This window comes from Nicotiana sylvestris, chromosome 2, assembly GCF_000393655.2.
Source record: "Nicotiana sylvestris chromosome 2, ASM39365v2, whole genome shotgun sequence".
In the NCBI taxonomy this organism is placed as follows: domain Eukaryota; kingdom Viridiplantae; phylum Streptophyta; class Magnoliopsida; order Solanales; family Solanaceae; genus Nicotiana; species Nicotiana sylvestris.
This window is the reverse complement of record NC_091058.1, coordinates 36,621,473-36,642,940: the sequence shown is the minus strand read 5'-3', so window position 1 is coordinate 36,642,940 and position 21,468 is coordinate 36,621,473. Positions and strand designations below refer to the sequence as shown.

Here is a 21,468-nt window from a genome sequence, read left to right as displayed (position 1 = left end):
TCAATTTCACGTTGACATGTTTTGATCAATGCTTTTTTGTCCTATATTTCATGTGGCTTCCCTTTCAATATTTCAGTTCATTTCCACAGTATATATGCGTGATCACTTGTCTTTATTACTGGGTCCGAGTTAACGAGGTATTTTGAGAAAAACAAATTAATGATTTCTGTTCAAATGTGTCTGTCATAGTTAAATTCCAGATTTTCTTATGTTTCGATCCTTATGTTTTGGACTTAAGCTCGCACGGCTTTAAAATGAATCACTAGAGTCTAAGACTTGTTTACTTATATATCCAGCATCTCTCCCGTGTTTTGTCGATGCAGGTTTCGCCTAAAGGGTCACACAAATTTAAACCACAACTTCAAAATGATATTCCCAAGGAACCCCACTCATCAATTTATCAAAAAATTCAATAAATCACAAAACTCATTTACTAGATTTCAAGCTTTTAGAAAACCCCAATAATGATATTCCTTTTAATTTTTCATTTTAATTCATCCAACAATGTTTAAATTTGTGATGATAAACATGAATCAGTGTCAAATCAGTTTCTTAGACAAATCTTCTTAACATCCTATTAATGGTTGAAAAGAAATTTTAAATTATATAAAAATAGGCTAAATTGGGTAAGAAAAAAAGAATATAGGCTACAATTGGTTGGGGAATTACCCCACCTGTACGTTCCCGTAATTGTTTCGAGTATATATATAAATCTTATTCCTTGTATTTCATGCTATGAAACATAGGTCAATCCTACACTCCATTTTTTTTTTTTTTTTGGGTGCTAAAATTTGTGATGAGTAGTAACTTTATTCATATAAATTTCTCCTCGCTTTAAACCACAGATGGTGAACAAATGCCTAACCCAAAAGGGTCCAGTCAAGCTTCTTAATTCTGTATGTTTAAACATTGTAAAGTTCACAGAATTAAACACCAATTATTCCTATTATATATGGTGTTTAATAGACAACATAATGACCTTATCTACTCGTGGACCTCATTTTTTCGACTTTTCTTCTTCTTTTTTCTATGATGTTGCACCACCCTTAAAATTTGTGATATCAAACGTCTACCATTATATCTAAATAATGTCGAAGTTTAATTAATAAATCCTGTAAAGGTGTTTGGACATAACTAGTATTTTTTCTGAAATATTTAATTATTCTACTGTCACTTTTAGAGTCTTATTGATGTCTTTTAAAATGTTCAATTTTGTTGATTTGCTGGTCAAAATTAGACTAATTGGTCCCTCATAATTATCAAACATGACATTTAACCACTGCGTTTGAACTGATACTTTTTGACTTCTCTGCATAATTAGACCAAAATTTGTTGGAGATAAGTATAAAAATGTCTTAGTTTAATTCGCGAAAGTAATTCTTTATTTAATAGTGGATGGAGAGTGGAGAGTGGGTAGGGGAGCTTTTCTTTATGTTATTATTATACGAAGAAGAAAATGTTATGTCGTTGAGCTAATTGATTAGATACTCTCAATTTCAATGCAGGACTTGATATTTCCATTGAAGTACATTGCATATAATTTCCACGTCATTCTACTATATTTTCCAAACACTTAACCAAAGTTATTTAACAAATAAAAAGAGAAACACAAATGGAACACACAACGGCAAAAAGTAAACTTTTTAACGTAGTGACATGAATTTACAGTAATAAAATCAAAGTAGTTAATCATTTAGTAAAGCGAACATGAAATTTTTTAGATTTGCTCGCTTTTTGGGTCATGTTTTAACTTGTGCCCGTATTACAAAAAAATTGCAAGCGTACCCATTTTTTCGCGTAACTTCAGCATAAGGGGCTGAAGTAGCAAAGACAATCACGCAAAACTTTAGCATTCTAGTAGACGAGCCTGAAGTAGCGAAGGTCATATGCAGAAGTTTTTTTGTCCTGGATAAGATGCCGAAGTTATTTAGTTCATTTGTAAAAACTTCAGCACTAAAATAGCTGAAGTTTTTTTTATCCTAGATTCATTAGTTTTGTCATAAAGCTTTTTCAAAAAATTCAGCAGAAGATGCTGAAGTTATTTAGTTCATTTGTAAAAACTTCAGCACTAAGTAAGCTGAATTTTTTTTGTCCTAGATAAGCTTATTCAAAAATTTCAGCAGAAGATACTGAAGTTATTTAATTCATTTATAAAAACTTCTGAAGTTTTTGAAAAAGCTTCAAATTCCTCTCCCTCATCTTCTTCAACTTCATCTGCTGCCATTGGCAAACTATAACTAAAATAATTTTCAGTCGCAGTAATAACTCGGCCACAATCAATGCTACTGTAGCAGCTCAAACGACTCCTCTGTATTTCATTTCTCTTCCCTTCAATTCTCAAAAAGTTGTCTCCTCCCCTAATGAAAAGATCAGATTTCTTCCCCATTCCCAAATTCCATCCATAATTTAGTTTTAACATTGCCATGATTAGAAGAATTGGAAAAAAAAATTATGCAGTGAAAAAAACAAATAAGCGGCGAAAAGGCGGCGCTTATGATCAATCGAAGACCAAAAAAAGTAGTACTAAACGGTAGAAGTAAAAAGAAGACAACTTAGTTGGCAAATCTTGATGACGTGTTTATGTTTCCGAACTGCAGCTAGCTCCATTGCTTAACACTAATGAAAAAATGCAGAATGGAAAAATTAGGAGAAAGGAGAAGGAGAAATGGGCTGAAATTATTTAAAAAGTGGGTACAAGTTAAGATTTTTTTAAAAAATGGGTATAAGTTAACCAAGAGAAGTCACATTCAAAGCCAATTTCTAGTAATTGGGCCATTCATTTGACCCCATATGTGGTACGAGCTTAAACTAGGAACTCGTAAAAATAGCATGGGCTAACCAGTTTTCGGATTGGTCATTTAAAAATAGCCAGCATTTGCAGAGTCATTGAAAAATAGCCAATATTTTGCTGCAACACGGAAAGTTTCAGCATAATATACTGGAGATCGATGCACTTGTATATGAACTTCCAGCATATTATGCTGGAACTCCAACACGCGGAAAGTTCCAATATAATATACAGGAGATTGGAGTGCTCCAATCTCCAACATATTATGTTGGACCAGTATATTATACTGGAGTATTTTCAAATTTTAAACAGTGTTTTTGTTCAGATTTATTTTTACATGAAAAGTGGCTAAATTTCAATTACTTTTGAAACTGTGACTATTTTTGAATGATCACTTATAAATCTAGCTATTTTTGAATTTCTTCCTAGGAACTTTCATTCTTTATGACCATGCATTGATTGATTCAAGAAAACTAATCTGGAAAATCCATGGGGGGGGGGGTGTACGAGTAGTGTACAACTAAAGAAGATCCTCAGATGATGCATTAGAAGTAGAATACCGTAGTAACATATCAAGGTTTTAACTCAGCCTTCTCTTTAGGTAGCAGAGAGAGAAGGGTGAATCAATCAACAAAATAGTAATGGACTTGGATCAAGTTCATCAAATTCCTCCTCCTAAACCCCCACACATCATTATCAATCAATCTCTTATGAAATCCAAATTGCCAATTGTTAGCTTTAAGGATAAGTTAGTGAAAGGTGAACAAGAAGCTTTAATCAACATGATTATTGATACAAATATCCATTATCCATCCGAATCACAAGATATTGGGAAAGAAGATCCCTTATGCCCCTCAAACATCCAGCAAGTTCAATTAACTCAAGAGGAGATCCATCGAATATATCAACCATGGAAATACTCGACTATAGTTAAGCTTCAAGGGAGAAGAATTCAACACCACTTGTTCAAAAGGAAAGTACATGAATTGTGGAAAACAAAGGAAACTTTCCTTTGATTGATTTAGAGTGTGATTACTCCATCACTAAATTTAGTAATGAGGAAACTATGCAAAAAGCCCTACATATGGGTCCTTGGTTCATCTTTGGTCACTTTCTATCGGTCCAAAAATGGGAACCAAACTTCCTTGCATCGGAAGCAAAAATATCAAAAACTGCAGTTTGAATTCGGCTTCCTTAATTACCAACGGAATTTTATGATGGTTTAATCTTAAAAAAGATTGGTAAGAAAATTGGCAAACTTTTAAAAATTGATGCATGCACTTCTTCAACTCTTAGAGGAAGTTATGCTAGACTATGTGTTGAGTTGCCTTTGGATGTCCCGGTAACTCCTTTTATCTACATTGGATCACACAAACAAGCTCTACACTATAAAGATGGGAATCTTTTATGTATTAAATGTGGAAGACTTGGGCATGTTCAATCCAAATGTCAGTATAAAATAGTTGTTAATGCCTCTTCTCCAACAGCCTTGGATTCTACTGTCAACCAATCCAAGGACCATAAAGCAACAACACAAGGTGTTAATGAAGATTCACTTCATTCCACTAAGGAAGAAGTGTGGCAAACGGTGAGTTTCCCAACAAAAAGAAGGCCAATCATAAGAACACTTCAAGTAATTCTAAAGAGCAAAGCAAGTTTTTGTCAGGTACACTCTCTTCTATCTCATTAAATGTTAAATCCATTGATAAGAAAATGTCTTTTAAATTTCCCAATAGGAATTCATCTTAGAATTACATTGCAAAAAATCCTAGCCCATTATCTTCTCCCACTACTGGAAACAAGTTTCAAGCATTGGTTAATCCGCATAACCAAGAATGCATGATATTGGACGTGGCCCCATCCTCCAACTCAAATTGCCACATGGAAAACTCTGCTAAGGACCAATTAAATACCTTGCATGGTACTAATTATGTGCCTACTCCCCTAAGTAATCAAATTACCAACTCTCTCACGCTACAAACATCTCCCAATGATGCCCTAGTCCCTAATAATCTCATTAACCACACTGACAACCTAGCTAATCCTTGCATGGGCAATAAAGTACACCTTCAACACTTGTCCCAAGTCTCGCCCGTTGGCCAACAAATGGTTAAAGAAACCATACACGTTATCAGGACAAAATCTACACAAAATCCTACTAATACCATCGGCTCAAGCAACCCCCAAAGCATGCAAATAGAGGTAATAAGTATTGACCCCCTAGAACACTAGAATCCATAATTACCCCTTCAGAAAACTCTTCTAATTTCCATAATATAAACCATCCCTCAAGTAGTAAATATGCCCAAAATCCCAGTATCCCAAAGAAGGTGTTATCATCTAGTCCAAATCCTAAGGTATCAACGAGCCCATACAATGGCCAACCCTCTGATTCCTCAGGCAGCACAAACAAATAACCAAATCTTCTTTGTTCAACCACCCCTCCCTCAAGACCATCCACCCCTCTCCTGGATAGAGCAAACATTAATGGGGCATGCAATATCATTCAACATGATATTGGATGGGCAGGAAACGGTGATAGTCCTCCAAAATTCTCACCTCCTTGCCTAGCTAGTATTGGAAGGGATACATATGGCAATGAGCAACTACTTCAACCATGTTTGGTTGAATAACATACTTCACCTCTAGCTCTATCGATGAACTCCAACCTAGCCCAAATTATGAGAAACCAATGGAGTCTACCACTCCACTTCAACCCAATCCAAACTCAGAATATGCAAATGGATCTCCCATTCTTTCCACCAGGGGAGATCTCAAACATAAACCCAATATTCATGCCATTGTCCATGCCAAACACCAATGTAACGAATCAGATGGCCAACTAAATGCAAATTCCTCCACATACAAACAATCCCCAACCAAACGGTCCTCTAGATCAAAATAATGTTCCACAATAACAAGCTTCTCCCAATCAACCAGAACCAGAAGACCAACCTATAGAGGAGGCAGAGGAGTTAAAATTGCTGGGGTCAGACCAAATCTTAGAGTTTTCAAGTCTAAACGATGTAAAGGTATATCTATTCAGGGAAATACGCGAGAAGAGATAACTTCTCAATTGTCCCCCAACACTTTACAAATTCTCGATGGATGTCAGGCCTCCACAGGACCCAACTGTGGGAAGCCATGCAATGCTCCTGGTACCTTCGATCAGGAGGAACCTAACTCCCCCTCGATAGATAATGAGGGACAATGGTAGCATGCATAACCCTAATCTCCCTAATATGATGCCTCATCCAGTTAACTTTATCATTTGGAACACAAGGGGTGGTAATAACGATGCTTTTAGGGTAAACTTTAGAGAAATAATAGATACCCATAAACCCAGTGTCGTGACCTTACCGGAGACTCGTATGGAAAACCATGTCTCTCTTCTTAATGCCTTTCCCTTCACTCAAATGATTGAAGTCCCAGCTGAGAGACAATCTGGAGGAATGGTCATTATATGGAAATAAGATGTGGTTACAATGAAGGACTTTGTGAGAAGTAACCAAGAGATGCATGCTAATATTGAGGTACGTCCATTAAATATTTCTTGACTTTTTTCATCTATTTATGCTAATACTAAAGTAGAAAGTAGGAATAATCTTTGGAGTAATATTGAAGGAATTTATGAGCAGTATAAATAGTGTTAATCATTGTATGGATGATAAATTTGGGGGTAGGAGAGTTAACAGTAGCCATAGTTCCCGTTTATGGTCTAGTGTTAATTATTGTAACCTTTTCGATCTTGGTTTTAAAGGTTGGAAATATATGTGGTCTAACAACCATAGAAAGTCTAACAAATTAATTATGGAACGTTTAGATATAATTTTTGTAAACGATACTTGGATGAGTCTATTTCCAAAAGCTATGGTAGTCCATCTCCCAAAAACACACTATGATCATAACCCCTTATTACACCAATTAGTCCCTAACAATAGATTTTATAATGGTAAATCATTTAGACTTGAATCTATATGGTGTAGGCATCCTGACTTTGTTAATATAGTCAGGACTTGTTGTCAAACTAATGATCTCCCTGAGGCTCAACAGATTTTCAAAGAAAAAATAATTCCATGGAAAAATGATACCTTTGGTGATATCTTTAAAAGAAAAAAAAATTGTTGGCACACCTAGATGGAATTCAGAATTCGCTTAAGTATCAAACTAGTACTTTTCTAATGAGTTTGAAAACTACTCTTCAACAAGAGTATAATGCCCTTTTAAAAAATGGAAGAAGAGTTTTGGAAGCTTCGTTCAAGAATTAGTTCGTGTAATGAAGGTGATGCTAACACTCGTTTCTTTCATAGTATGGCTACCAATAGAAAATGTGTTAACTCTATCTTATACTTTAAAGATGAAAATGGTAATTAGATTTCTGATGCTAAATCCATTTTAGAACACACTTTCAACTATTTTGATAATTCCTACAAGACTTCTAAAACCATTAGTAAGATGGCTTGTTTCAAAAATCAAAATGACTTTTCCAGAACCAATGATTTAATCACCCTTGATAATCCTTTTACAAAGGAAGAAATTAGGAAAATTATTTTTTCGTTCAAGCCTTTTAAAGCCCCGGGTCCGGATGGTATTCACCTATTCTTTTATCAGAAATACTAGAATATAGTTGGTGATTCAGTCATAAAATTTTGCCAAGATGCCTTTGAATCACAATCTCTCCCCCAGGGTATTAACGATACATACTTGTGCCTCATTCCAAAAATTGACAATGCCACTGATCTAAAAAACTTTAGACCTATTGGACTTTGTAATACAGTGTACAAAATTATTACCAAAATTATTGTTAGTAGACTAAAATAATTTCTTTCAGTCATTATTAGCCCTACTCAATCGAGTTTTTAAAAAAAAATAGGAAAGCCAGCAATAATGCCATTATCATTCAAGAAATTATCAATAATATGTGCTCTTCAAACAGTTCTAAATATGATATGTTATTAAAATCGACCTCGAAAAGGCTTTTGATAAGTTAGAATGAGATTTCATTCATAAAACTCTGGTTTTCTTTCATTTTTCTCCCAAAATTTCTAAATTCATTATGCACTGTATTTGCACTAGTAAAATTAGTATTCTTGTCAATGGAACCAAGACTAATTTTTTTAGCCCAAGTAGAGGAATCCGTCAAGGTTATCCCATGTCACCATACATATTTATTCTATGTATGGAACTTATGTCTAGATTAATTGATAATCAAGTGGATACTTTAAAGTGGGATCCGACAAAAACTACCCCAAGGGTCCTTATTTTTCATACTTGTTCTTTGCTGACGATTTGACCTTAATGGGTAAAGCCAATCATAAGATGGGTAATTGTATTAATCAGTGCCTTAATTTGTTTATGAAAGAAACTGGGTTGTCTATAAATTACTCTAAATCTAGGATTGTGTTCTACAAAAAATGTCCACGGGACATTTAAAGTCATTTTGCTAGCTTATTTAACATAAGGCCTAGTGTTGAGTTTGGAAAATATCTTGGATTCCCAATCCTAAATCTCAAGCCAAAGCCCAAGGATTTTCAGTTTGTCATTGATAAAATGAGAGCTAAACTCTCTCTTTGGAAAACTAATCTTCTTAATATTGCAGGAAGAACCACCTTAGCATCCTCAGCTCTTAATGTTATGCCTTCTCATGTTATGCAATACACTATGCTCCTTAAAAAGTGTTAAACCAGATTGATAAGATTCAAAGGGATTTCATATGAGGTACCACTAATACTAAGAAAAAACTCCATTTAGTTAATTGGAAAACAATCACAAAGCAAAAATCTAAATGAGGCCTAGGAATTCATACAACCTTACAAAAAAATTATGTTCTCCTCACTAGCCTTAGTTGGCGCCTTCTAACAACCCGTGGGCTCAACTAATTGCTAGTAAATATGCCCATAAAAAAACTTCCCCAAAGTATTCCTTTATCTGGGCAGCTCTTCTAAAAGGGTACAAAATCCTTACAAAAGGAATCTTGTGGCATCCGAGCAAAAATTCAAATCTTGACATTTGGACTTCTAGATGGATTCATAATGCTCCCACCCTTAGAAATTATATAGAAGGTCCTCCCCATAAATCTGATTACTCAATATCTTTTAGTCAGCTGATTATTAATGATCAATAGGATATCTCAAAGAGTTCTTTTGACCTACCCCCTTCTCTAATAAACAAGATCAAGGCTACTCCTATGTCGTTAGGTTCAATAAGTAAAGATCTTATGTCCTGGGATACGAATAGCAATGGCATGTTTACATCCAAGTCCTGCTACAAACTTTTAAAGGATAACCACTTGATGATTCAGGATAAAGAGCCTGACTTTAATTGGATTTGGGATCTCCATTGTCCTACTAAAATCAAGTTCTTTATTTGTCAATGCATGCATAATAAAATTCCTTGTAGAACTTACCTACAATATATTGGTGTAAGCACGTGATTTTTGTCCTATATGAGAATTACTCCCAAAAAATCCAAAAATAAAATGATTTTTCTTTGGTGTGCAATTTTGTGATATTTTGTGATATTTTGAATAATTATTTGTATTTGTTTGTGCGTGTTTATTTGATAAATTAATAAAAAATACAAAAATATGTCGCATTTTGCATGTAGGATTTAATTCTATAGTTGTTAGTAATTAAATTTGTTTTACAAAAATTAAAAATTACAAAAATAGGCATCGGTTGCATTTTTAGCATTTAATGACCAAATATACAATTTTATGCTTAATTAATACTTAATTGTGCGTTAATTATTATTAGGAGTTAATTTGCGCTTAATTTAGTTCTTAATAATAGTTTAAGTATTTTTATAATTTAGTTTTAGAAAAATAAAAGAAGAAAAGAGAGCGAAAATATAAAGAAAATCGGAATTAGGCCTCTTCTTCAACTTCAAGCCACAGGCCCAAAAATGGTCCAATCTTCCCTACGACCCAGTCCATTCCGAACTGGGTCGACCCAGTCCATAACCCAAAAGACCCAATACCCCTATCTTGCATTTCAAAGACACAAAACAAAAAAAATAAAAATTTTTTTTTTTAGAAAACCCTAAGAAATGCCTAAAGCATCCGCACCCCCCCTATTCTCTTTCTTCTTCCTCAAAACTTCAAGCTCCAATGGCTGCCATAGCCAACCATGGCTACTCACCTTCACACCACGAACACCCCCTCACGTCGTCACACTCACACACACATACACGAACAAACGACGCAACAGTCCATCGCCCCAACGTTGTTTCTCCATTGAAGCTCAAGCTCGACCATGGACTACCCGTTGCTTCTGCTTCAGCATCCTCTTAGTTGCTGCCTCACTTCGTCTTCTTCAACTCGAATAGCCATAGCCACTGCTTCGTCGTCCTCCACACCGTAGCCGCTGCTCCTCCACACCGTCGACACTGTTCCTCCTCCTAGCTCCATAAACTCAGTCACGTCCAAACAACCCCGTCGCGGCCAGCTGCTCCTGTTCTGCGAGCTTCATTTTCTTCGTGCTGCTGCCATGGTTGTCGCTGCTATTGCTTCAACTTTCTTCTACTGCTGCTCGCGTTTCATGGCTGCTGTCGCGACTGCGTCTTCTCTTCGTCGCCGCGGCTATCGCCACTAATTCCTCCGTCGAGCTGCTGTTGTTTCTACCTTCATCAAGGTTCGTTGATGCTGTTTCTCCTCCTTCTACTAAGCAGCTGCTCCCAGCCCACACGACTCTATGTGCACGTCGAACAGTTGAAAACAAACCACGCTGCTGCATCGACTATTGCTTCACTTCGGCGTCAACGCCAGTCGAGTTCGCGCACATGGATGAGTTTTGGTCGATGTCGTCGATCACTGTTCGAGTTCGTTGTTGGTTGGTCACTTGTTCGTCGTTTCAATCCGGTTAGTAGATTTTGAGTTTTATTTTTTTTCGTGTTCCGTTTTGATATTTCTCGAATCTAAAATCGGTAGATATTTGATTTTTGGTTTTGTTTATGTTCATATGTTTTGTGGAATTAATTTTCAGATTTCAAATGGAAATTTAATTAGTGGTTTTTCATGTTCATTTCATGTTTGTTTTATGGTTTAGGTAAGAATTTGTTAGTTTGATTGTTTGTTAGATTCAAATTGAAATTTAATTGATTATTTCTTCAATTTGTTTCATGTTGTTATATATTTTCCAGAAATTATTAATGTTGTTTTAATCGTTTAATCCGTCATGTTTGTTGTTTAAAATAGTTCATCCATGTTCATACTTTGTTTGATTGTTCTTGAATCCGAATTTTTGTATAGTTTGATTTCTTGTTTACCATTTATGATTATTGTTTGAATTGTTCTCATAATCTTGTTTAAAGTTTAATATAAGAATTGTTTGTTGTAATGTTGTTAGAGTTGATTTTAAGTTCAATATGATTGAATTTAGAAATCTTCATACTTTGTTTGTTGTTGGTTTGAATCCGAAAATAGGATTGCTTGTTGCTAAAATATTGTTCAATCAAATTTTAGTTGTTCTTGGTTGTTCAATTTATGTTCATGTGATTTGTTGTTGAAATATTGTTAAAATCATGTTCATATGATATTGTTGTTATGATGTTCATCTGTGTTCATATTGTTGTTTGAACATTGTTAGAAATTGATCATATTGTCTATATTTTGGTTAAGTTTGATTAATTGATGTGTTATAGCTGATGGTAGTTTGGTAAATTTGTAATACGTTCAGGGGTAGTTTGGTAATTTCAGTAAGGTCGGAAGGGGTAGTTTAGGAATTGTACATTTTGTAATTGTTTATTTGAAGCATGGGGGACAAAATGAAATGGGGTGGTTTGTGATATTATTATTTAATATAAAGGGGGGACAAGATTTAATTTAAAGGGGAATCTTGCATTATTTTAAAAGAAGCATGGGGGACAAAATGAAATGGGGTGGTGTGATATGTTTTTTTAATATAATGGGGATGAGTGGGAAGATAATGGGTTTGGTAGAGAAAGGGATTGATTTTAATTGATTTATGGGATGGGATATATATATGTGAAGTCTTGAACACAAGAAAGGAGAGAAAAAAAATACAGACAGAAAAAAAAACGGGAGAGAGAAACAAATCTGAAAATAAGAGAGAGAAAAGGGCTGAACATTTAAGAGATAGAAAATTCCGAAAAATATTTAAGTTTTCAAATAAAAAAAAACTAAAAAAAAATTCTGTTTTCTTTTGTTGTTTGAAATCAGAATTGATTGTTGTTTCATAAAAGGTGAAGCTTTTGTTTTTTTTGGATTACTACTCCACCGGTCTGTTACTGGGTTGTTACTGTTGCTGGGCTATTGTTGCTGTGTTGTACTGATTTTACTGTTGTTGCTGATTCTCATATTCATTTTCTTTTGCTTCCAATATCAGGTACACAACTGAAAAGCTGTTTATTGTAATCCGAAATATGAAGCGTGAATACATATGAAGAATGAAAATTTGAAGTTTTAATTTCGTTTTTTATTTCTTTGTTCCTTTTGTTGATTGTATTTAAGCTATTTCATGAATTACTAAATAATAACTGGAATAAGAAAATAATATCATAAGTTATTCTGTAATAAATCAGTTCGGCAAAATAGGTTAATTCACTAGTTATGAAGGCTTCAAGATTATAGGTTGATCATGAACAAGTAGCTAAATTTAGCTAAGACACGAATTTAAATTAAACATCGTAAATTAGGCATTAAGGCATGACTTGAGCTTAAGCAAGATTAAGAGAACGTTTAAGTCTAATAAACTTTCTAATAAGCTTTAGTAATTATGGTTAAATCTAGTTTCAAATGATTGTGAATAATTAATCTCAATAAATTTTTTTTAAAAAAAATAACAATGCTGAGTTTTAATCTAGCTATATTTGTTTATTTTGAATATTAGTTGTTGAATTTTTATTTTATTTATAATTTCGAAATTAAGAGTGAAATTCCTTTTTCATCAATATTTGTATTAATTAAGCAATTAGCATGTCATGTCTTCTTAAAATAATAAAAGCTAGTAATAAATTAGGATTTTCTTTCTTTATTTTAGAGACTCATTTTATAGAAAAATGTAGTCGTTTTAAGATTTGTCCAAATAAATGAGATGAGCCTCGCTTAATGAAATGTATAGATTGCGGGGCCCTCAATAAATGTACATTTAATCGCTTAGAATTAGGAAGGAGCCGTTTTAGCAAATTTCATGGCCCTACCCAAAATAATGATACGCTAGACTCTTTAGGCGCGATTTAATTAATTTTACCTTCTTAAACTCGGATGCGCATTTCATGCGAACCAAATCTAAATCCTAAAACATTGAATAAAAATGTGTTCCGGATTGCGGGTGCATTTCATGTGACGTAATCCAAAGACATGTTTTAAACGATGTTTACAATTTTTTTTTTAAAAAAAATAATAATAATAATAAAGTGGTAAAGAGTTAAAATTGGCACATCGGTTCATAATTGTATTAAAATCAGATAAATAAGCCAAATATGACAATTGAGCGACCGTGCTAGAACCACGGAACTCGGGAATGCCTAACACCTTCTCCCGGGTTAACAGAATTCCTTATCCGGATTTCTGGTTCGCGGACTGTAATATGGAGTCATTCTTTTCCTCGATTCGGGATTAAACTGGTGACTTGGGACACCCTAAATCTCCCAAGTGGCGACTCTGAAATAAATAAACAAATCCCGTTTCGACTGTCCTTTAATTGAAAAAAACTCCTTGTACCCTCGCGGGGGCGGAAAAAGGAGGTGTGACAATTGGTATCAATATTGATCTTAATTGCTCTATGTGCAAACAAGGACCTGAGGATGTCACTCACATTTTTCTCCTTTGCCCTATAGTTACCCGTTATTGGTCTAGTATTGGTCTAATAATCAACCAAAGTAATGCTCAATCCAACTGGTTAGCTATTTTAAGGGATTCTCATCTCCAAGTTAGTCATCAGCATTATGCTTGGAAAAATATCCTCCCCTTTTCGATTTGGAATCTATGGAAGAATAGAAATAATAATAACATAAAAAATTTGGACATGGATATTAACCCTAGACAGGTTTTCCATCAAATATGGGAATTTCTCTTCTTTACTGAAAAAAATCTCATACAACAATCTTTAGTCAAGATTAAAATTCATTGGGAAAGACCTCCTCCAAACAAGATAAAACTTAACATTGATGGGGAATTCTTGAAAGAAAAGCTTCATGCAGGTATAGGAGGAGTTTTCAGAAACAGCTCTGGTAAATGGATCATGGGCTTCACAAAATCTTGCTATACAACATGCTCCTTGCAGGCTGAACTTTTAGCATTGGAGCAAGGATTAAAATTAGCTGTGGACATGTTATTTGCTGCTATAGAGATTGAATCAGATTCAATGCTGTAAGCACGTGATTTTTTCCCTATAAAAGAATTACTCCCAAAAAATTCAAAATAAAACGATTTTTCCTTGGTGTGCAATTTTTTGAATTTTTGTGGTATTTTTGTATAATTATTTATATTTTTGTCTGCGCATGTTTATTTGTTAAATTAATAAAAAATCCAAAAGTATGTCGCATTTGCATTTAGGATTTAATCCTACAATTGTTGGAAATTAAGTTTGTTTTACAAAAAATGAAAATCACAAAAATAGGCATCTTTTGCATTTTTCAGCATTTAATGTCCAATTGTACAATTTCATGCTTAATTATTACTTAATTGTATGTTAATTGTTATTGGGAGTTAATTTGCGCTTTTATAACTTAATTTAGTTCTATGTAATAATTTAAGGATTTTTAGAATGTAGTTTTAGAAAAATAAAAGAAGAAAAGAGAGCAAAAAATTTAAAGAAAATCGGAATTGGGCTCTTCTTCAAATTCAAGCCACATGCCCCAAAAAAAAATACCCAACCTTCCCCATGACCCGGTCCATCTCGATACGGGTCGACCCGGTCCGCTCCATAACCCAAATACCCAACACCCCCTATCTTACACAAAACAAAACAAAAAAAAACAAAAAAAACCCTAAACCTAAAACACTACCCCATCCGCCACCCCCACCATCTCCTTCTTCTTCTTCTCCAACACTCCCAAAACAAAACCAGCCATGGCTGCTACCCTCCCCCTTCATCTTCGACACATATACACACACGCACACACCAACACACACACACAACAACATATACACAACACACACACACAGCCCCGTCGCAACACAGCACCAACCCGCTGCTTCATCTTCTTCGTCGACCACCATGAACGACCATCCATGAACGACCGGCCAGGAACACCTTCCACCTTCTTCCTCCTCCAGTTGCAGCTCCAGTCATGTCTACCTATCGCAGCAGCAGCGACGTGAAGCAACTCTTCGTCGCTCCATCCTTAGCACCACCCCACTGCTTCGTCTTCACGACCCAAACGACGACCAGCAGCTCTCTCGACATCCATGGCTTCTCTGTGGCGTCGCTTTCTTCATCGCACATCACCCTCACCCATCGTCCTCATTGCAAAAGACGAGATCGTCCAGTCATGGATCGTCCGTTCGAGTTCATGTCCAGTCGCCAATTTGAGTTTGGATCCGACGAGATCGCCCGTTCGTTAGTTCCATTCGTGATTCAAAAATCGAGCATTTCAATGGAGTTTCTTTGATGTTGAAAATAAAGAAGTTTCTATTAAGAGGTCATATTCTAACTTTGCTCATCTTTCGATTTTCAGATCTTGCGTCGTGGGTATATGAGTTGTTTTGTTCGATTTCCTTCGTTCCAGTTTTATGACTCACATGATACTGATATCTTGGCCCTTTCATTTGTGATGTTTGTTTGTTTAATTACTGAATCACATAAGAGGTTTTACATAGTCGTTTGTCTCCATTAATTGTCGTATTATCTCGTTTCCGTTAGTTGGTTTGTATATTTGTATTGTTGTAGTTTGCTATTTGTTGAGATGGTGCCAGTTTGCTCTTTATTGTTGATCACGTTGTTTGGTTCCCTGTTCGTTCAGGTTTTGTCTAAGTTAAATCACGATTTTATTCCCAATACAGTTAGTTTAGTCCCTTGCATCTGTGTGTCAATCGTAGTCTGAAATCTGCCCGTAGTAGTTTAACATAGCTTCGTTTTGAATCATTCATGTTGGTTGTAATGTTGTTAGATTTAATTTTAAGTTCAAATGATTATTGAATTTAGAAATCTGAATATACTTGTTTGTTGTTGTTGTTGTTGAATCTGAAAGTAGGTTTGTTTGTTGTTAAAAAATATTGTTCAATCAAAATAATTTTAGTTGTTTCTTTGTTGTTCATCATTTAGTTTGAATTTGTTGTTGAAAATTGTTTAGAAATTGGTCATATTTGTTGTATTTTGGTTGAAATTAATTAGGTGAATTGGTTATAGCTGATGGGGGTAGTTTGGTAATTTGCAGTACGTTCAGGGGTAAAATAGTAATTTCAGTAAGGTTAGAGGGGTATTTTTGGAATTAAAATTCTGAACAATTATTTATTTTGAGTGCTCTGTCAATTAGGATTAAAATAATATTAAAATAATGAAGCATGGGGGACAAGACATAATGGGGGGAAATAATGTATTTGTTTAATGTAAGCATGGGGAACAAGACATAGTGGGATTGCGGGGCTCAAGAAAAGTTGTTTAAATAAATAATAATTGTATTTTTTTATGTAGTAGTGAGTTTGGTAGGAGAAAGTGGTTGTTTTATTAATTGATTAAAGAGTTTGGGATGAGAAATAAATAAGAGACTTGATCAGATTTTTAGGGGGATAGAGGAAGACAAGATAGAAAAAAGAGGAGGACAGAACATAGACAGAAAGATAGAGAAAAATGAGAGAGATAAAAAAGAGCTGAATATTGAAGAGAGAGAAAAATTCCGAAAATATTAAGACTTCCAAAAATACAAATAATAACATTCTGGAAATTAAAAGAGTGAGTACTATACACCTCATATACAATTTAAGTATTCTGATATACGGATTCAGAAATTAAGGTTAGAACATTAATTAGTCTTTCAAATATGAAAAGATTCCCTTGGCTTCTGTCCGTTGATTGTTGTTGGTGTTGCTGGAGTTTTTGTTTTGATTTTAAAATCCGTCACTGGTTTCTCGTTGCTGGTTGTTACTGGTTGCTGGGTGTTGCTGTTGTTGTATGCTACTGAATTTTTGTTGATCTCCCTTTTCTTTTGCTTCCAAAATCAGGTACACAACTGACACGCTGATTATTGTAAACTGAAACATGAAGCATGAATACAAAAAAATGAAGAGTTGAAGTTCTAAATTTATTTTAATTATATTCTGAATTTTATTTGTATATATAAATTATTTAGCTTACAAAAATCAGAATCATGTAGCTATTTAATATATATAATGGAACATCTGACGATAGCTTAACAGATGAACTATCTATATATTGCCTAAAAATAAATAAATGGTGTAGTAACTCCGTCTAGTCAAAAAATCAAACGAATAGGCCATTTAGGAACTTGGTAGGAATATTGTTTAGTTAAATAATATTGGTTAATTTCAGCATGTAAATGGTCTAGGATTAAAATTAGATTGCTAAGTTTTTTTTTAATTTGACAAACTGAGAACATGCCTAGTATAATGTAACTAGGTAGTAACATGTGAATAAGATGGCCCAGGTCTAGTTTTATGCCATATACGTTGGGCCTGGGCCCGCATTGGCAACGGACTATCCTGTTTGCATCATTTTCAGATTTTATGAATCATATTCGAAACCCATCTATAACAACTCAAGCATGTAAATAAATTAAGACATTTTCTCTTTTATTTTGTAGAGGCAAATTTAATAGAGAAAAATGTAGGCATTTTAGGACTGTCCTTTAAAAAATAAACGAGATGAGCCTCGCCCAATAAAACGCACCAATTGCGGGGCCCTCAATAAATGTTTAATTGAATATTTAGAATTCGGGATGGACTGTTTAGTGAATTTCACTGCCTTCCCCAAAGATAATAACGCGTTAGACTCTTTAGGCGCGATTTAATTAATCTTACCTTCTTAAAACTCGGGTGCACATTTATGTGACCCAAATCCAAATCTCAACGGAGTCGAAATATGTCTCCAATCACGGGTACATTGATTGTGACGTGGTCCGAGATGCATGTCCATGACGTTGCAAATTCCTTAAAAAATAAGACTGAGATGAGCCTCGCCGAATAAAAATACAAAAATTGCGGGGCCCTCGGTAAATATTTTTTAAAAAATTGCTTAGACTTCGGGATGGACCGTTTGACAAAATTCCACGGTCTTACCCAGAAATAATAATACGCTAATCGCTTTAGACACAATTTTAATAATAATACATTCCTAAACTCGGGTGCGCATTTATGCGACCCAAATCCAAATCCCAAAACATTGAATAAAAATATGTTCCGGATCGCGGGTGCATTTCATGTGACGCAATCCAAAGACATGTTTTTAAACGATGTTCACATTCTTTTAAAAATATAATAATAAAAGCGGTAAAGAGTTAAAAATTTGCACATGAGCTCATAATTGTATAAAAATCAGATATTTAAGCCAAATATGACAGTTGAGCGACCGTGCTAGAACCACGGAATTCGGGAATGCCTAACACCTTCTCCCGGGTTAACAGAATTCCTTATCCGGATTTCTGGTTCGCGGACTGTAATACAGAGTCATTCTTTTCCTCGATTCGGGATTAAAATTGGTGACTTGGGACACCCTAAATCTCCCAAGTGGCGACTCTGAAATAAATAAATAAATCCCGTTTCGATTGTCCTTTAATTGGAAAAAACTCCTACGCCCTTCGCGGGGTCGGAAAAAGGAGGTGTGACAGCTCTGGCGACTCTGCTGGGGAACTTATTTTTACCCAGAACCACCGGTTCGGGGTTAGAAATTCGAGCTTGATAAATTGTTGTATTTTGGCTTTATTATCTGATATTCTCATATGATTTGTGCTTAATATGCAAAATGATGTTTTTTACTGCTTTGATATTATTTGAACTGTACATATAAACTGTGCCGAAACCTTCTCTTCTTACCTCCGGGGATGTGCTTACTGGTTAAGACTCCCTATTCTGTTAGTGTCATACCCTGATATAAAAGAGGCTCGGAAAATTTCTAAGCCGGCTGGCCTTTTGGTTCCCGGAAAGGAGCTCCTTCCTCAACTCGAGTTGTCTGCTCGGGTACACTGTCTAGAACACCGACTCAGGTTTTGAACATAGAACATGGCTTCATGTCGGATCCCTAGTAGGAACGATTATTTGCATCATGTTGCATTTTGACTTAGGGGACTCAACACAGGGGTTGGGTCCGTCTAGGACTAGCAACCTGAAATGAAAAGACCATCCTGATGCATCCTATTTGTGTTGTGCATTTATTTGTTCCGAACCCGCATGTTGACCAGTTTTTGAATCTCGGGAACGTTGGAAAAAAAAAAGAAAAAAAAAAGAGAAATAGCGATTAGAGAATTAATTATTTATTTTTGAAAAAAACCAATACCCAAATACTGTCAAAACTCTGCCGAAATTTTGAAGAAAATAATAAATAAAAAAATGTTGTATTAATTTGTTTTACTAAAAGCAAAGGAAAAAAAAAGTCGTTGTTCTGTCTTGTTTTCAAAAAAAAGAAAAGGAAAATAGTTTGTCTTGCCATGGAAAATAAAAATGACAAAAAAGGGTCTTATTTTTAAAATAGTTTTTTTTTATTTTTATGAAAATGCCCAAAATTGAAAAGGAAAAGAGTCGTGCTTTGAAAGTGGTTTTGATATTTGCTGCCAAAAATGAATGAAAAAAAAAGTTTAAAATAGTTCAGTTAATTGCCCGAACTACGCGGGTTTGATTCTCACCGGATATAAGATACGTAGGCAACCCTCATCGGGTCCGACCTCCCCTTTTGCTAAAATAACCAAAAACAAACAAATAAAAAAAAAAACATGTCAAAATTTTAATTTTGTCATAAAGAAGTTGGGTGACGCTGTTTTGTCAAAACATAGGCGAATGTTCCCGAAAGGGACGCCGGAGGGCTGACTTTGCATAAACAGCCACTTTTCGGTCATTTTTTTTTAGTATTTTTTGTCCAGTTGACCCACACAGCCTTAAAAATCTTCGTCCCCGAGGCGCTGAAGGGCCGTGTTTGCAACACCAGGTTTTTATTGTAATTTGAAAAAAAAAACAAAGAGTCAGCGGTCAGGTGAATACCGTTTGGGTTTTTGGTCAAAATAAGCCGAGCCAGCTTTGGCAGCGTCTTAAGCCGTTCTTGCCGAAATAGCCTTAGAGTATCTTTCAGTTGTCGAAAGGCTATTTTCGTAAAAGAACGGACAAGTTTGTAAAGTGTCATAAAATAATCCTCCCCTGCCTCAAAATGCATGTGAAATTTGGAAGGGGTCACATTTGCAAAAAAATAACCGTTTGGTTGCATTTGTCAAACGGAGAAAGGGAGCTGGCCTTTTGTTTTGAGGTTGTAAATCTTTTGACTAGAATATGTGGGTTGTTTGATTTTTGAGTTTGTTGGTCATCTTTCAACCTTTGAAACCCAGTTTGTTTTATTATGAAAATCGATAAAGAAAAAAAAATGTCTCATTGTTGTTACCTTTCATTTTGTCCGAACTACGCAAGGTCTGATTCATGCGGGGTCATGATACGTAGGCAATCTCCATAAGATTCGACCACCAAAAAAAAGGAATAATAATAATAAAAAAAAAAGAATAATAAAGGAAAGTGTAGGAGATTTTCAAAGGGTCACAATTACAAGAAGCCGGAACGACGCACGTAACTGAAGTGAATGCGTGATAGAACAGTCTAACTGCTTAGGGGCACTGTATCTCTGATATATGATTATCTGTCAAATGCCCTAACACTAACGTGATGGCTTCACTTTGCTGTTGTTCATATATAGAAAAGTGGTTGGTTGTGGTAACTCCTCCCTGCAAAGCAAAGTCAAAGGACAATGACTCAGAACCGCAGAACCGAGTGGGTCGGTACTGATGACCGACAACAACTGGTCGAACGGAACAACGGGTTGGTAGAAGAAGTGAAAATGCTGAGACAGCATGTGGCAGACATGTATCAGGCATGGATGACTGGGAAAGCACCACCCCTTCCACCGCCAAGCCTCTTGAACTCTGTCATTACCCAAGCACCCGACACCATAACGGAAGATCCCCCATACTTTCCACCCCAACCCACTTATGGCAGCTTTCCCAGCTACCCGAGTAGCTCCATCACTCGTCAATGCTACTCCCCTCCTCAACACTACTTTTCTCCACGAGACTCCCAAAGACATGCTTCACTTTCCAAATACCCAGCTCCACAGAAGGCCTATCTATCCTCACAAACCTACCGGAAGCCCCCTGGATCAGGTTTCCGGCCCAATCAAGCATTTAGGAACGAGAGGTTGCTGAAACGAGGAAAGGCTCTAACCCCTATCGGAGTATCTTATGCAAGTCTGTTTGAAAGGCTAAGGCATGCTGGCTTGATTGAGCCGCTCCCCGCATATACTCCAGATCCACGTGCAAGAAACTTTGATCCGGCAGCATGATGCGCATACCACTCCAATGTCAGAGGGCACAACATTAAGAGCTGTCGTAATCTGAAAAGGGAAGTAGAAAAAATGATCCAAAAAGGGCGGATTGTGATCAATAACAGTGACATGGAGCATTCGAACCTTATCGAGATCTTGTTGACGGAAGGTGATAATGTTGAAGCTGGTAATGGTCTTGGCAGTATTGATGCAAAGCTCTGTGGCTAAGATGCCAGGTTTGATAATTGGGAG

The 21,468-nt window shown here is 35.6% G+C and overlaps 1 protein-coding gene across 1 annotated transcript; it reads left to right on the top strand.

Moving 5' to 3' along the window:
- The first annotated feature begins 13,773 nt into the window (after positions 1-13,773).
- On the top strand, positions 13,774-14,121 carry LOC138884236 (uncharacterized). Its single transcript, XM_070165311.1, has one exon. The coding sequence runs from the start codon at positions 13,774-13,776 to the stop codon at positions 14,119-14,121; it is 348 nt and encodes a 115-aa protein (XP_070021412.1).
- The last annotated feature ends 7,347 nt before the right edge of the window (positions 14,122-21,468 follow it).